Raw genomic sequence first — 16,837 nt, 5'->3', positions numbered from 1 at the left:
GCTTCTGTAGAATTGCACCAGTATAACTGAATACGTGCAAGATAGCTACATGGATACTTTACCTATAAGGCTTTAAGTAATTATCTCTTCGGTTTCATTAACTAATACCTGTCAATTAGATGTATAAATGTTCCAGCTGAAAATAGTCTATTTCACATGCAAACTGATACAAGTTAGCTTTGTTACCTATTAAGGTGAAAGCAAGGCAGTATTAATACACTTACCAGAGTAATGTTTTATAAATCAGTGGACAGGTGTGCCTCTGAGAAGCAGTGCAGTGTCAAGTAACGATATACTAGCTTTTATACAAAAGCAGTGTAGAAAAATGAATTAACAGGAGAGCATTCTAGCATGTAAATTGTAATCAGTTAAGTCATTTCTTTGCTAATGTCAAGGAAAGTCAGATTTAAATAACTGGCTATGTAAGGATACTGACATTTTGTTTATCAGATGGCATGTCACAGCATTAGGTTTATTGAACTGTTTCTTTGACAGAGTGTTATATGTTAATCTGTCTTTTTAAGGACCAAATGAAAAATCAAAGCAGAAACAAAATGAATTTTAAGTAGTGTCTAGGGAAGAGAGATACCTTTCACTTGTGTTTTGGCAATGAGTTTTTAACATTTTCTTTCAGTTATTGAGAAACCAAACGTTTTTGCTTTATCTTCCTTTTTTCTTTTTTGCATTTTTCCTCTAGGGTTTCATTTCCTTTGGTATTTTTGGCTTAGATAAGCATTTAATCATTCTGCCATTCAAGCGAAGGTAAGTAGAAAATTTACATTTATGCCTATAAACTTAATTATTAACACTAATCATTTTTAAGGGGCTGTGAGTGTTTAGTGCCATAGCATTCAATTTCCTATTTGTTTTATTTTTCAAATTTCTTTTTGTTCCCAGTTGTGGTGAGTTAATTGCAGTTCACCATGATTCACCAGATTTTACTGCTGCCCTAAAGACACTTGCACAGACAAAAATCTCACTGTCTCCCTATAGACAAAATCCTTGTCTAATGATGGTGAAGCATGTGATTAGGTGACTGAGGTGATGGATCTTCAGAAATAATTTCAACTGATAAATAACTTAGATGTGAGCACTGAAACAGATTCTGTCATCACTGTTTTAAAATCCTGTTAGCTCATACAGGTTCTTTGTGCAAATGGAGATTTTCATTGGTACCTCACTGTAGAGGAGTACAAAGCAATGTTTGTCTTACAGCTGTCTGGGTGCAGTGTGAATCCAGCAGCTAAAGCTGGCTCCCAACTACTCTCTGTCTGTCCTTCTACCTGAGCCCAGCATAAAACCTTTCAGTGTCCAAAAGGCGCGTGAGTATATGCTGGTGAAGGGCCTGGAACATAAGTCCTATGAGGAGCAGCTGAGGGAACTGAGGTTGTTTAGTCTGGAGAAGAGAAGAGGAGGCTCAGGGGAGACCTTATTGCTCTCTACAGCTGCCTGAAAGCTGAAAGGGAGTTGTGGCGAGCTGGGGGTTGGCCTCTTCTCACAGATAACCAGCAGTAGGACTAGAGGAAACGGCCTCCAGTTGTGCCAGGGGAGGTTTAGGTTGGAAATTAGAAGACCTTTCTTCTTTGCAGTTTCCTTAAAAGTACCTTTGTTTGATGTTTTTTTGGTCCTTCCCCCCCCCCCCCCCCCCCCCCCCCGCTGCAGACTTGAATTTCTCTTGGGAGGTAGAGAAGCAGCAGAGCATACAGATCCCACTCTACCCGAGGAAATCAGGATGACCTGTCAACAGTTTGTTCGTTATCATAGAGATCACTGCGTCAAAAGCATTGTCAAAGGCAGAAGGTAAGGTTTTCATCCTGCACATATAACTGTTATGAAAGGTCATATCTCACCTTTTGGAAATAATGAAATGCAGTATAGTCATTCTTTGGGTGATGTCTGTTGTGGAATATTTACTGAAACATTGAGGTGAGGATTAAGAATTTAGTAATATTTAGAAAAATATTTCCAGTCTAAAACAGAAACATAGAGGTACAAATTACCATGTTATCCCATCTAGGTTTTATAGTATCAAAAGTTTTGTAACGTATCATGAAGACTTGGCCCCAGTTCTTTCATTTACTAGGAGCTTAGGAGACAAAATCTTTCTGAAGAAGTGCATATGACAATGCCTGTAATAGTGTGTATGTCCATGACTTTTTGTCAAACTTCAGATGCTTCATTTGTTTTTTGTGATTAAGGTGTTGGTATTTATGTTACAGAGTTTACTAATAGATATTGCAAGAGGTAAAACCATTGTAATAAAGGCCACTCACTATGTGCGATTATAACATTTTTAGAACACTTACATCTTTGAATTCATACAATTTGTTTTGTTCATGCTTCTCATGAGACCTGAACCTCAATTTATGAGATCGCCAAAGCTTGCAGACACAAATTATGATACCTGAATTGAAGACTATGTATTCAGGTATTTGGAGGTAGATGAGAAGTGCCAACAGAAAAAGCCGGAACAAGAAAAAGATTCTGTCTGCCTTTGTACATTTACTGTATGAAATAGAAATAGGAAGAATTGTTTGAACAAGACACTTTCACTTTTCATGGTATGGGAACTTTCAAGTAGGACTAGTTTGGGGGGGGGCAGTTCTTTAAATGGTCAGATAAACTCAGACCACATTCCAGAATGGTTTTTTGGCAGCACTGGCTATTTTGGATCATGATTTCATTCAGTCTCCCCAGAAATCAGTAATGTTCCGTAAGAAATAAATTCAGGGAACCTCGCTAATTTAGGAAAAAATGAACTATGGCAGTTCAAAGACTTGTCAAACAAAAAAGAAGTATCAGAAAATGTTTTAGAATAGGACAGGTTTTATAGCTGTGTTTCCTCTGCTTCTGCTGTTTTTGTAGTTTCTTGGGCTTTAGGCTGTTCGTTTGGTTGTTTTTAGTGCTGTTTGTTTGTTTAATTATATATCATCTGAGAATACATCAAAATCTGACATTCATTGCTTTGTTGTTTTAATATTATGTTTGTGCAGAACTAGCTTCATGTCTTCTTTCTCCTTGTGGTTTAAAACAAAGTATTTATTATATTCACCTAACTTAATTCTATCCTCTTCAATTTAAATATGCTGTAACTGAGACCTTGCGATCATGGATTTTTATTTTCGTTTTTATTTCTCTGCTAAGATACTAACACATGCTCTATGTTACTGCTGCTTTTATCTTAGGGAAAAAAAAAAGGAAAAACACGTTTTTTCTCTATTTTTTTATCTTGTATATTTATTAATCATCTTCAAAAACCCTGTGCTTGGTTTCTATAGAGCAGATCTTAGATAAGCAGAAACATTCATTGCTGCAGGTAAATTTCTGAATGGTATTTTTACTGCAGCTAGCTAGATGCTAATGGAATTGCTTCATAAATATGTAAAAGAAAGTTAGTTTAGTCCTCTTGTAAATGTTTCATTTATTCTTAGTACTGCCTGTTGTAATAAATATTTAACTAGATATGCAAGTTAAATGGCTTTTGTTTACAATATATGTAAGTAGTTAATGTCTGCTTAAAGCTGTAGAGAAATTATAAAACAGCATTAAAGTTCAGATTGAGGTCCTGCTGCTGCAGGCACTCAGCACTCAAATCATATTTAGTTGCAGAAATGGTCATGCTAATGAGTACATGGGAAGTAAGTATCCAATAAATAGATTCGCATTGTGTGTGTTTGTAGGAAAGCTGCTGCTTGTGTTCATTGAAGTTTATTTGCAGAGACCTAAAATAACAGTACGTAAATTTTGCTTCTCATTGAATTGTCTGTAGGAGAAGGTAGTGAACGTTGGCATGTCCCTAAAATGCAAAACTTGCAAATTCTCTGCTAACATGCTCTTAACTATCATGATGTCTTTCCTTGTTTCCTGCTATTTTTCCTTGCCTTTTCCATCGTGCAGTGGTGATACCAGATTTACAGAACATGTGGGTGAATCATTCCTTTGACATACAGGTGTGGTGCAAAGATCTCCACTGGCATCTTCTTTGGCTGTGACCTGGTGAACTGGCTCATCCAAGTTGGCCTTGCCTCTGACCGTGGTGAAGCTGTGATGTATGGAGACAGACTGATGAAAGGAGGCGTCATCCAGCACATTACGAATGAATTTGAATTTCGGGATGAATATTTGTATTACCGCTTTATTCCTAAGAGATCAACTACAGCTGAGAGCCAATGACCTGAGTGTGTAGACGGAGGATGGGCAGGTGGGAGTAAACGTGACCATCTCGTCTGCATTTGCCACTGCACCTGGAAGTGTCCCTTTCTCAGGGCTCCTAGGGAGTTGTGTCATGCTCTCTTGTGAAGTTACAAAATGTGGTTCTACTTGTGTCTATTTTGAAGAAAATAGTAGCAAGTGATACTCTCAGTGAGTGTTGGAGCCAGAATGCAGCTAGAACAAAACAAGGTACTCTGGATTTAGAGCATTTTCTCCATTTTCAGCAAAACAAACAGTAAAATTATGTGTGTCACTGATGTTTTTATACCTGCACTGTAACAGCAGCTTTAGTGACTGGTTCCACAATCGGGGAAAAAAAAAAAAACAAAACACGTGAATGAGAGGAATATTTTATGTTGCCATTTGTTTTCAGTATTTCAGTGTGATTTAAGGTCAGGCTTCCCACTGACTTCACAGAAATAGGATTTTTTTTCTGTCATACCCCAGTTTTTACTACTGTATTATACTCTTGTATAACACCAGATTTTTTTTTTCTGGCTGTTTTTTACCTTGGATGAGGCATTTTTTTTCTCCCTTAAAGATAAAGTCCTCCACTCATGACAGTAGAATTGTTGTGAAGATGATTACGATGTAAGAGAATTAACGCTGAGGAAACAGAGTGGGGGGGAAAAAAGGTTTTGCACAAAAATACCATGAAAACATATATAAAAATAAACAATAATAATAACCATCACTTCACATACTAGGAAGCAATATAATGGATTTTATATATCTAAACAATTGGTTCTGAAGTTTTGCCTTTTGGCAGTACTAACAGCTTTGTCAAGATTTGAGTTTTACCTTCTGAAATAAGCCTTTCCATTTTAATTCAGAAGTGCAAGCCTCAAAGAAAGAAGTTATGGAAGCCCTGGATACCTGTGCAAGTTACAACCAAAAATTGTATCAAATTACAAAACTTCTAAATAACATGCAGTGACTTCTAAATCTATTCTATAAACAATTGTAACAGAACATCAAAGCTGGGCTTTAGAAAAACTGAAGACCTTAAAATGTTGTTATTGAGTGTGTAACAAAGTTTCCTAGTAAGTCTGAGTATCCCTGTGTGACATTGCTACTTCAGTGTCATTCAGTGTTCCGTGCGCTGAAAGCACAATCCGAGAATCCCTACATCTGCTAGCTTACTTTTGAAAAAGTTGAAGACAAACCATAGTATTTGACAGCCATTACGCTGCCCTTCTAAATTGAAGGCATTTAAGAATGCCATTTAAGAATGGCATTTGTTTGTCTTTGTAAAATATTACCTAATGAAGGGAAAGAACACAGGTATTTGGGGGAAAAAAAAGCTTATCTGGAACAGTCAAGCATTTGAACAACTCTTCTCATCCTTTTTTAAAAAAGTGTTGTTTTTTTTAAAATACATAGATTTTATTACAACTACTTATGCGTCTACTTTGTATTAAGAATTAAAACTGATTTTAGCAGCATAAACTGCTGTTCAGGAAACAGTCATTTTATGGAAGCTATAACTCCATGCAAGACTTATATTGGAAAAATAATTCTTTTTACTGTCAGTCTCATTGCACATCTGCAGTCTGCACTGAAACATAGCTACATATGTATACTATACAAGCTGACATTTTAATGTTTTCCAACAACAAAATAATTGATATTTGTATCAGGCTGCGGCCACAAAGAAAATGATAGCTTATTTCCATTACAATTGCTGAAGACAGCTACATCAGATATTTTGGAATAATTAAATATACGTGGCTTAAGAGTAGAAGCTGTGAGTATGTCTGGCTTCTAAATACTGTAACTTATCAATAAATCTATTATTTGATTTCAGACTTCTGAGTTTTGGTGTGATACAAGAAGTGGGAGGGTTACATGTGTGTGTCAAGTTTTATAAGAAATATGTCTGAGAAGTTTGTTAAAGTGGCTCTTGGATTTCAAATTTTGCTATATCTTAAATCCATTCTTGATGCTTTTTAAGTATGTAGAGGATTTGTTAATGGATGCCCACCAGTTTTCTTCTAACAGCCTGCCTGCTACTTATACCAGCAAGGAGCTAATTCAGATCTTTAGGAGTATTTTACATTAACCTCTCCTTACCAAATATTTATTTTTGAAGATCCTTCAGCTGTTGAAAAAGTTGCTCTTAGTTCAGTTTTATGCTCCAAAACAGAGTCATTGTTCTCGCACTCATCTCTTTGTCATTTTCATCGTTAAAGTCCTTGCCCTGGCCTCACTTTTTATAATGGCTCTAATATTCCCTACATTTGATCACAACATACCTGTCTGAAGTAAGAAACAGTTCAAAACATCTGCTTAGAGAGAGCTCCCTTTCAAAAATCCAATGTAGAGAGCATCTTTTATTAACAACTGACAAAAAATATGGTGAGATTAACTGTTACAACACTGCTGATATCATACCTTTTAGTCTTATGAGCATTTATGATAGTTAATGAATAGACTAAAGAATCTATCAATCAAATATGGAACAAGCTAATCTATTCCTAAATCACTGGGTACTTTTGGAAACCAAGAATAGACTTTGAATACCATTAGAAAGTTATCTGACTTGTATCTGACAACGAAGGAGCACCAGTAAGCTTTGAAATAGTTGATAATCCCGTGTATGTTGATACTTTATTTACTGATGTGTGAATTTTTGGTGGTTAGAAGTAGCTTTGCTTTAAAGACGTGGCCAGTGGTGCAGTAAGTTCTTCTATTTTGAAGGTTGATTAGTTTGGGATAAATATTGGTTAACTTGAAAGCTCTAATTTTGTGAAAACATTCACTGAACAAGAGAGTAAGTCCAGGGGGATCTCCAATGAAAGATAGGATCTTTTTTTCTAGCATTAATTTCAAAATATTTACAATAATGGACAGGGGTAGATATTAAACACTTAAAATTTTTAGGTAGCAGGTTTTTGTTTTTTTTCTTAAATAATGATCCTTCATAAAGTTCTAGATCTAAATAAATAAATAATAATTTAGATGAAATACGTGCAAAGTTTGCCCTCTAGAGGACATTCTGATTGTTGTTGTTATGTTTTTTTAAATGTATGGTTGTGGGAGGGAGGTATAGCTTCTCATCCTGGTCTCATCCTTGTTTTGTGTTTTGCACTGCATGTGTTCTAGGAGGATGAAATCCCAGGAAGAAAGGTACCAAAATATACTGTACTCTGTCATCCATGCCTTGATCTATCTGAAAACACATGGTTTTTACTCTGTGTCCTGTAGACGAATAAATGAAAGATGACACCAAAACCAGAGGAATAGCTGGACTATGTCTACCTATATTAGAGCTTGACCATTATGCCTAACCTGATGGCCTGGTTAATTGACACCCTGTAATTAGATGGCCAAAAAGTTCACTTAAAGGCCTGTACCACAACCTTCACTACTTCCATTCTTCTATAACTTTACTGTATTTGCAGCGTCACATAAAATTGTCTGTCTCGCTCTGCTACACTGCCTGTAAACTTGACTTGTACCTTGGTTTCCAGCACCGTTTTACCTGGCATTTATTGCTTCTCTGAAGTTACCAAGGAGCTATTGTGGAAGAGCTGATGATACAAAACAGGACACTGATGCAAAGAATTGTCAAATACAGACATCCAAAGAAAACAGGTAAATACAGCAAACTTTTATTAAATATACCAGCCAGTTCACAAACATCCATCATACTAGTGATTTTTCTAACAAATTTTGTTGGCAACACAAGCACAAAAGGTTCACAATTGACTTGCGCTTACTTTCATAGGTCTCATTTGCTGCTGCCACTTGGTACATATACGATCTCTAGAATTAGGAAGTTCAAGAACTTTTGCCGACCCAATAGGTTTTTGGTGTGGATCCAAATACTTTCATTGTTAGATCAAGTACAAATTTTATCAGTCTCTTCATCTTACTCATTCTGCAGCATTCAACAAAGTTCATTTTAAGTGCATTTCTTTTATTTGCCTAATTTTTTTTCCAGTGGGAATATAGAATGGCTTGCAAAATGAGAAAACTGTCTATATGCAGCCCCATCTTTTGCATCTGAGATGAGATGACTCTAGAATCTTGACAAAATATAAAGCATTCATCAAAGAATGGTCTTTCGGGGGGGGGGGGGGGTATGTTGTATCTTGTCACATATTACCACTGCAGCCTCAATGCTCCACTTCATGTTACATGTTCTCTCCTGAAGGGTTGCAGGAGTGCTGTTTTTTTCATCCAGTTACACTTTTTATCCTGCTTGATCACATAGTCAAGTCAGAATCTTACTTCTTTCTTTGCTGTTTGTCCCTTGCCATGGATAATAAAGTAGCGACACAGCTTGATCGCTACTTTTAAGCAGGACTGGCAAGGAATTGCTCCTGGCAGGGCAAAAAGCTTATTTAAATCAACTCCTTAAGTCTACCAATTTTGGTAAAACAAGATACGGTTAAAATGGCTTATATGAAGTGGAAAAATTTTGAAGAGTCTTTTTAAGTGCTCTGCTGAGTGCAAGTATATACTCGTGTACCCTGACTTCTTCCTTTTTAGTTGCCTGATTTAAAAAAAATAAAATAATCAAGAAGCATTTGAAAACTCCCTCACAGTGTTATAAAGTGTATTGAAGAATTAATTTACAATGATTATGTTGTATGTAAATAAATAATTGTGTGGTAACTTGGTAGACACTAACATTGTTGAATCCCGTATAATCAGATTTCACAACAAATTATGGTAAAACTGTAATTGATTTGGGTTTAATCTAAGACCTTAAGCTCTTAGCCTTATTTCCCATTAAAGGAGTAGAAAGTTCATATATGAAACGCATCTTAGAAAGCATTTATCAAACAGCTGAATATCAATCTCACTTGACTTGCATATCACATTCCTTTTAATTCAGTAAAAGCAATATTTTCCTACATTTTAGAAAAGCCTCTAGCCTGGCCATTTTAATTCAGGCAGTAGGAAATTCTGCTGCAATGATTATCTTGACTATAAAAGCTACATGTGTGTAGCTACATTGGTGTTCTTCATCCACAGATGGGGTTGTTCTGCAACTTAGTCAAGCTATTTGAATTCTAATTGCATCTCAGGTTGTTGGCGAATCAATCTCTGCTGTCAGCTTTTTGCCACTTACAGAGGTACTGCCAGCTCTGAAGACCCTTTTCAGGCTTCCTACAACCAAAAGCTGCTTGGCCTGAATAGAGATCTGCAGCTTTAAAACTGTTCATACTAAGTAACTGGTATATTGAAAATAAGAGGTAATCTATATAGCCACTCCATTAGAAGAGTTAACCATGACAACAAATTATAATCCATTCATTCAAATTGTAGTTTTAACTATATATTTTGAGTTCTTCTTCTACACACTGTGTAAAAAGGTTAACCACTTGGTTAGTGTCAAGACATCCGTTTTGCAGGATTGATTCCACTTCACTTATCTTACTTTTCTCCAGCATTTGTATCTTCTGCAGCATCTCTTTTCCTTTGTCCTGCAAAAAGAAATATCTGTATTTTACCACAAGCTATACAAAATATGTAGTGTTCACCATAACAACATGCTCTTGTACTGTCCTTATTTAACTCTGTAATTCTTTCTAGGGTACAAGTTTGTGTTTGTAGAAGTTAGCACCATGGTAGATTTTCTTAGATCGGTGCTTCTTTTCTCATATCTAGCACTCGTTCCATCTCCCTACATCCTTCGATGGAATGAAAAAAAAAATGGGGGGGCAGCAGGGGAGCTGCTCCAGGTGTTTATGTTAGCAAGCCCACTTAAATTTTACGTCTGTTTTTTTTAGAACATGTTAGCTTTGTAAACAGGAGATGCTATTGTTACAGGTAAGTGCCTCCCTGTTTTAACTTTGTGCCCAGCTATCTTTGTGATCTCTCCTTTCCTGGTGTCTTCTACACATAGAAGTTCCTCAATGTGAACTGCTTAATGCTGTGCTGTTTTGGCTGCTTCACAGTAACTTATGTATTTCAGATTTCTATACTGCTACCTCCATACTGCCATTTAGGTCAGCAAAATTAGGGTCTACATAACTGTAACTATTGTCACAGAGCTACGTACAACTTAGGTGCTTTAAACATGTTTCCAAATTCTATCCAGTTTTAGTATTTGGTACTATCTGGTGCTGTCAGTATCCTGAGAAGATGTACTAGTGAATGTACTGTCAAAGTCATCAGCGAGATGCTAATTTGGGGAGGAGAGGAAGAAACTAGCACTGGGGGAAGAAGAGAGAATGAGGGGGGGGGGAAGAAGCAGAAGTTATAAGATTCTGTGTCAATACATAACTAGAAGAACTGGCTTTACAACAGGAGTTGAAGTTGGTGTGGGTGAGGACAAATCAACAATTCAAAGAAAAAGCTATGTCCATTGTTTATTGTGGTGGGGGGAAGAATGTCTCATTACCCTCTAACCCCAGAACTGACATACCATAGTATCTAATGCACTCACTAGGATTAGTTGGAATTTGGTGCAAAGATGTCATTATATTAAATCAACGTGGGGCACTTACAGAAACCAAGTAAAATGCAAAGTTCAGGTATTGCTCCTAGGCTTGTCTGACATCATGTGGTGTACCTGAGCGGCTCTAGCCACATCAAGCAATGGTAAAGGACAGGATCTCCTTACTGCCCCATACTAGGGTCCTGAAGAGTTCTGAGTACTCTTATCAGGAGCTAATACATTTTCCTGCAGCTGCTCAACCACTTCCTTGTTATCTGACTAGTTTGTGCATGTGTGGCCTGCTTCTTTCCTTGCAAGATAAGCAGTACAAATAGCTGTACACCCAGGCCTAGCCCCAGACAACTAAGTGCTAGTTTTAGTTTTTTGTGTTAGAAGCACATGCCTGCCAGATGCCAAGATGATTGGCTTCTGGTGCACTACAATGTTCTTTACTATCCATCAAAGGGCATTAAGTGGTATCACATTAACAAAATGTGAGTAAGCAGTTTATATAAACCACCTGCTTGCATTGAAATCTAATTTAATCAACATACCTTCATGGCTTCCATAGCTACAGCAGCACTTTCATGTTTTTTATAGAGCTCATGTCTTCGATCTGGCTTACTCTGAAAACGTGGTTGCTTCTTAACTGGATCATCATGACCAAATGTAGGGGAGGTGGTTTTTAATAACTGAGTAACATTGGGCACAAAAATGAAAGGCTTGAATACAGACCTAGAAAGAGAAAATAAAACAGAGATCCTTCACTGATACAGTTTTGATAAAATTAAGTCAGTAGATTGCTGTATTTTTCCCCATACTTCTACTTCCTTCTCTCAAGGAAGAAGTCTTTAAAAAAAAATCCTGATGTGTTTTTAAGTCAGTGTCATAGCAGTGTTCCACTAAGTAAGTAAGTTGGTAGATGGCATTAAAATGTACATGAGCATTACTTTCACCCTACTTTTTGATTTCGTTCAAAAACCATCCAAATCAAAAAGGAATGTAGTTAGATAAACTGCAATACTTTTCATTTAGATACTTGCAGCTTTTTATCATAATGGCTTTTGTTACTACATCACCTTGCAGGGTCTGGAGTTCCTGTAAAGAAGTGAATACAAGGCAGATTAGGCTCCTGAGGCAGTACAGACACCATGCTTCCAGTTGTCATAAAACCGCCTTCCATATTAATGCCACTCTCTTTGTCACGAAGAATCTCCATCATTGTTTCAGAAGTGATAGAGCCTATTTCAGATACAAAATAATTACTTACAGAAAGCTCTATTTATACTATCAACTAAATGGCATGTTTTCTACAACTGGCTGCTTTTACCTTCAGTAGGCAATGTCAATTTTAATTTGTATTGGCAAATAAAAAAAAAATCCCAACAGTATACTTTAATACGTAATACACTTTAAAATATCGTTGTTTTCCCCCAAGAATTTATTTCAAAGGGTAGGTGATAATGAGCTATAACATTTATGATCAGGGAGAGGAGGGTGATGTTTCCCAGAAGGGTAAGATACATATGGCTAGCAAATGGTCATTCACACAGTAACTCTTCAGGTGAAAATTAGTAGCTTAGATTAAAGGCTGAACTTTCCAAGTACTATGTGGGAGTTGAGAAGACATATAGTCACATTCGTTATTGGTATTTGTACACAGTTGATACACTAGGCTGCTTTGAAAATATAAAAAATAATAACTATGCATGGATTTTGTATGTTCCTTTGAAAATGAAACACCAAGACTGTCTTTTTGGTTTGGTTTTAACATCTGACCTTCCAAAGCCCTTAGGCTACAAGTTGACAGTTGACATGATGCACTGGAGTAACTTAAACCCAGAATCAACAGAAACTAAAATAGTACATCCATTTGCAAAGAAGACTTAATTACCTATGTGAGGTATAGTGTCTTTATGACAGTAACTCTTTCTTCTCAGTGAGGTGAAACAGAACCCCTTCCACTCTGCATCTGGCCTTCAAATGCTGTTGCTGTTTGTGTGTGCTGTACACCAGAGCTTAAACGCTGGTGTAGTACAGTATCACTAAGCAATTCAATATTCTAACAGGCAGTACTTGCAATAGTTTTCTTTTCAGATTTGGTGTACCAATTGAACATATGTGTAGAGTGGAAAAAGACTAGTTAATTCACTATTTTTTCCTTCTGCTTGAAGGTTATCATCTACATTTTATTTTTTTGTTGTTGCCTCAGTGAAGTTCTAGCTGCATATTCTTTTTTTTTAATTGCCTAGCTGTTTGTTCAATATACTACTTCAATGTTTGTACAATATACTACTGCTAAGTCAGATGTTCCTTTTTTTTTTTTTAATACACAATCTGAATTGCCTGTAGACAGGCATGCTAGGAAATGTTCCATTTCAGCAAGGACACACACGTAACTATTCCCACAGTTGCCTGGGCCAGTCAGAATTCAAAAAATCAGCATGCTAGATAAATTGAAGAAATTAAGCAGCAGCAGTCAGTTTGTGAGCTGCAAGTTGGCAATTTGTCCAGCAGAAAAGATGGTATTACACATTTTCCGTTAGATTTTTTTTTACATTACTTTATATTCCTGAAATACATTCCTTATATTTTGAAATGTAAATAATGTTTATCTAAAAATGGTGTTCACGTGGTAGAGAGCCTGGAAAAAAACTTTAATGCCACTAAGTGAAAAAGCTGGGAAGGGCAGATTAAGAAACCAGCGATTTTACTGCTGCTCTAAACTAAATAGCTTTTAGTTAAGGCACCTATTTTAAAATAAATCTCAACAAAACTGAAACCATATGAGGCTGATAACCTGAACACCTAGTGTGATTGTTAAAATAGTTCAGGTAAATGCCTGAAAATGGGGATTTAGAATGAAAACCCTGATAGAATCTCAGCATTATCATCCTACAGGTAAATACAGGTATTATGAAAATGCTTTCAGTATTCAGAACCTGCAATTCCCAAAATGAATGCAGGATTTACATGATCACTAGAGCAGGACAGGAAAAGGTAATTCATTCTAACGCATGAACTAAATGCTAAACTTGGCCTGGCAGAGTTCATCCAAATAAAAAAACAACACAGGGGTGCAATGTTATTTTGGTTCAGATTAATTATTTAAAATGAGCAAGTGAATACGGATGCATCAAAAAGCTTCCAGACGGATGCAGCTGGAAGTAATAGCTTCTCTCTATACAGGTCTGAAAAATAAGTTAGCAATAAGGAGAACCTGCTTACAATACAGAAAATTCTTTTATTCTGCTCTCAGTGTTTCATTAGAGTGCATAAGGTTGCTGTAGCAGTTATAGTGAAACCATAAAGTTTTAAAAAACAATTTAAAAAATGCAAGATATGTGTGTGAACACTGTGCCGACGTCTTGGGACTGTATGAATAGGACCAGATTAAAGTTGTTCACAGGGCTGTTTGTGGCTGCCAACCAACAGGAGTCTCTTTTAGCCTCCACCTGTAAATACAGGTACAGTAATAATACATAGCCTATCAAAATGTTTCAGAGCAGGGCTTATGGACTACTTAGCAGTATGGTCATAATGTGACCTCTCAGTATTGTCACTGTAGTTGTATGTATTTGATAACGGACCCCTGGCTTAATTTTTCCTCATCACCAAATTGGCAAAAATAGAAGACTCCAAAGTTTAAGGAAAAATTTGTTCTAAGAAGTTCTGGTTCACCAAATCGTCCACATCAGATGTTTAATCACTTATGATTTAAATTAATGTAGCTCACTAAAGACTTTGCATCTCTTAAAAAAAAAAAAAAAAAACAAAGATGATACCTTTGTGTTTGTTCAGAAGTTTGTAGCCTTCACAATAGCGGCCCCTGGATGTAGTCATTCTGGCAGTATTTACATAAGAATATGTGGCAGCAAAATCAAATTCCTTTTCCCCATCCCACCAGCCCTTGCTTTTGGCATATTCCTTCAGCTCCGGATGTTGTTTGTCAATCTTGGTTGTGATAGAGAGCTGGTTGGAAATATTCCGTACACCTCCTGCTTGGAAGTTGAAGAAATAATTATTTTAATACACCAAATGCTTTTTCCAAGCACTTTGTTTACATTTAGCTTAGCAGCTTACTGAAGCAAATGATGCGTTGAGGAGTTTCCTACAAGATCTGTGCAATAATGTGGTTTATTTTTTGCACTCTTTCCCTGGCTGCACACATCTTGATTGAAATTCTGCTGCTACCTCAGTTCTGAGTCATTTACTTCCTGCCACCATCATATTTCAGGTTCTGTCCTGATTATTCCTATCTTTACATTCTTCCTCTTACACCTCCAAAGACATAGCTCATCCTTATAAGTCCACTGGAAGAATTAACCAGTTCAGGACCCAATGCACCAAACTTGTCAGTATCACCCTGTCACCAAATGAAATTGTAACTGATCACCATCATCTTTAAGACCATACATCTCATCCTGACCTTCTTGTTGTCCTCTGTTTTCCAAGTGCAGAAGCGGTCGTCTCTGACTCTGAAAAGGCCTCCTGTGTGGCTCAGCTCCTCTGTCACCCTGCTACTCTAGAATTCAACTCTTGTTGCTTACAGGTACATGTATATATCTGGCAGCTAGTTTCATGCCTTAATGAAATGGTAAATGAAAATTGGAGATTTGCCAATTGTCAGTGCATTCAAAATATTTAAAACAAAGAGCGTCGTCCATACCTTCTACTTTTTCTGCTGCCCAGTGTTTTCCTGATGTCTCCAGCACCCAGGCTTCCTTTCTGTCAGCTATCAGAAAACTGTTATGGTATGTAAAAGCCATGTGGCTCTCCATACAGTTTCCTCCCTGTCCATATTTTTCTAGCAAATCAACTATGACAGTAAGAGCCTTTTCAGCCGTGTCCGCTCTCTCGAGTCCAAGCCTAAAACAAAAGGAAGATGTTATCTTTGGAACCATGAGCTTTAAATATTATTTATTCAGCATGAATATTCAAACTGAATTGGAATGCTGTTTTTATGTGCACCTGATGCCTGTAGGCTCTGATGAGAGAGCGAGGAGCAAGTCACTTAAAGTGCTTGTTCGGAGTGGGTCTTCTGCGTTCTCGATGTGGGGACAAACAACCAAAAGGAAATTCAGAAAGGTAGGCAGAGGGCTCTTAGGAAGTGCCTCTGAGTCTTAAGTGGGTATTGCTCTAGGGGAAAACAGTACAAAGAAGAGCTAACTACCTGCTGCAGGTTAATGAGAGTTACGCTGGCCCCCAGTAACACAGGCAGAAGAAATTATCATTGTTTACACAGAGATGCAGGGCTATGAGTGAAACTTAGTAATGCATGTGTGAAAGATGGGGAAAATAGGAAATGAGAACAGACCCTAGGACAGACCCTGTACTTTTAAACAGCCCAAACACTAATTCCTGAAGTTCAGCTGTGCTTTCAAGAGTCTTGTCTCAGTTTAGCAGATGCTTTGTAGAGAAGGAAGAAGTGTGATAGCTTCCTTGACAGATTCTGTTCTGGTGTGTGACACCTCTCTCAGACTCCCCGCTCCTGGCAGAGCTACCTGCTGTGCCAGGAAATACTTATTTTAACCAGGGCTGGAACAGCAGGAGAGACGGACGCGTGTCCTGAAAGCGAAAGCAGGTATTTCCTTATAGAACTCCAGAGGAGCGCTTTAGAGTTACATTCCAGATTGGGTACCATTTACCGGCACAGTCTGTGCAGACCTTACGAGATCCATGCCTAGGAGAGCTTCATCGTCGCAGACTTCCTCCCTGCCCCACACGGCCTCGTTCCCGATGCACACCCCGTGTTCGTTAGCGCCCATCTCTGCTCCCCAGAGCCAGGAGGGCCGGCTCAGGACGACGGCGTAGGTGTGCCGGACCTGCTCGATTTCGATGTAGGTGCACTGCAACGAGCCGGAGCGCGGAACAAGTTACGGCTCGCGTCACCTCTGGGAGAGCGCCTGCCCGTAACCACGCGGCTGACTGCCGGCTAACGGAGCTAGACGCTTAGCCTATGCACGTGAACTGGAGCAAGGCCGCTCCCCGGAGGGGCTCACCTGCAGCGCGGCGCCGGGCGGGTGCCGTGCGGCGGGGCAGTGCAGCACCTCCTGCACCTCGTCCCGCGGCCGGTCCGAGTTCTTGCCGAACACCACCCGGCCCCCGGCCGCGGCGGGCGGCAGCGCCACGAACGTGTCGCAGGAGCGGGGCGGCGGGCGGGCGGCCATGGCGCTGCCTCTGCGGCCGGGCGGGGCGCGGCGGGGCGGGGCGGAGGGGGAGGAGGAGGAG

At 38.4% G+C, this 16,837-nt stretch overlaps 2 protein-coding genes across 10 annotated transcripts in view; one reads left to right on the top strand and one right to left on the bottom strand.

Moving 5' to 3' along the window:
- GPR155 (G protein-coupled receptor 155) overlaps positions 1 to 6,015 on the top strand; it is a 36,808-nt gene extending 30,793 nt beyond the window's left edge. For 6 of the 7 annotated variants that reach the window (XM_083842043.1, XM_083842040.1, XM_083842038.1 and 3 more), the window contains 3 exons: positions 698 to 762; positions 1,663 to 1,800; positions 3,951 to 6,015. In XM_083842043.1, the coding sequence (XP_083698169.1) occupies positions 698 to 762; positions 1,663 to 1,800; positions 3,951 to 4,173 (426 nt within the window). In that variant the 3' untranslated portion in view covers positions 4,174 to 6,015. Of the gene's footprint in view, positions 1 to 697; positions 763 to 1,662; positions 1,801 to 3,897 lie in introns of all 7 variants that reach the window. The other variant, XM_083842044.1, reaches the window with a different exon arrangement.
- A 1,795-nt stretch (positions 6,016 to 7,810) lies between these two features.
- On the bottom strand, positions 7,811 to 16,812 carry SCRN3 (secernin 3). Of its 3 annotated transcripts, none has more exons than XM_083842069.1 (7): positions 16,609 to 16,812; positions 16,274 to 16,455; positions 15,276 to 15,475; positions 14,392 to 14,607; positions 11,686 to 11,848; positions 11,161 to 11,341; positions 7,811 to 9,650 (listed from the first exon to the last, which is right to left on the bottom strand). In XM_083842069.1, the coding sequence occupies exons 1-7, from the start codon at positions 16,774 to 16,776 to the stop codon at positions 9,495 to 9,497; spliced, it is 1,266 nt and encodes a 421-aa protein (XP_083698195.1). In that variant the 5' UTR covers positions 16,777 to 16,812; the 3' UTR covers positions 7,811 to 9,494. The 3 variants fall into 3 exon arrangements, with proteins under 3 accessions (XP_083698195.1, XP_083698196.1, XP_083698197.1); XM_083842070.1 differs by having other exon boundaries at positions 14,392 to 14,604; positions 16,609 to 16,805; XM_083842071.1 differs by lacking the exon at positions 14,392 to 14,607 and having other exon boundaries at positions 16,609 to 16,803.
- Between the last annotated feature and the right edge of the window lie 25 nt (positions 16,813 to 16,837).

Source organism: Anser anser (assembly GCF_964211835.1).
Source record: "Anser anser genome assembly, chromosome: 6".
Classification (NCBI taxonomy): Eukaryota; Metazoa; Chordata; class Aves; order Anseriformes; family Anatidae; genus Anser; species Anser anser.
The sequence above is the reverse complement of the archived record's forward strand: the minus strand, read 5'-3'. Positions and strand labels throughout refer to the sequence as shown.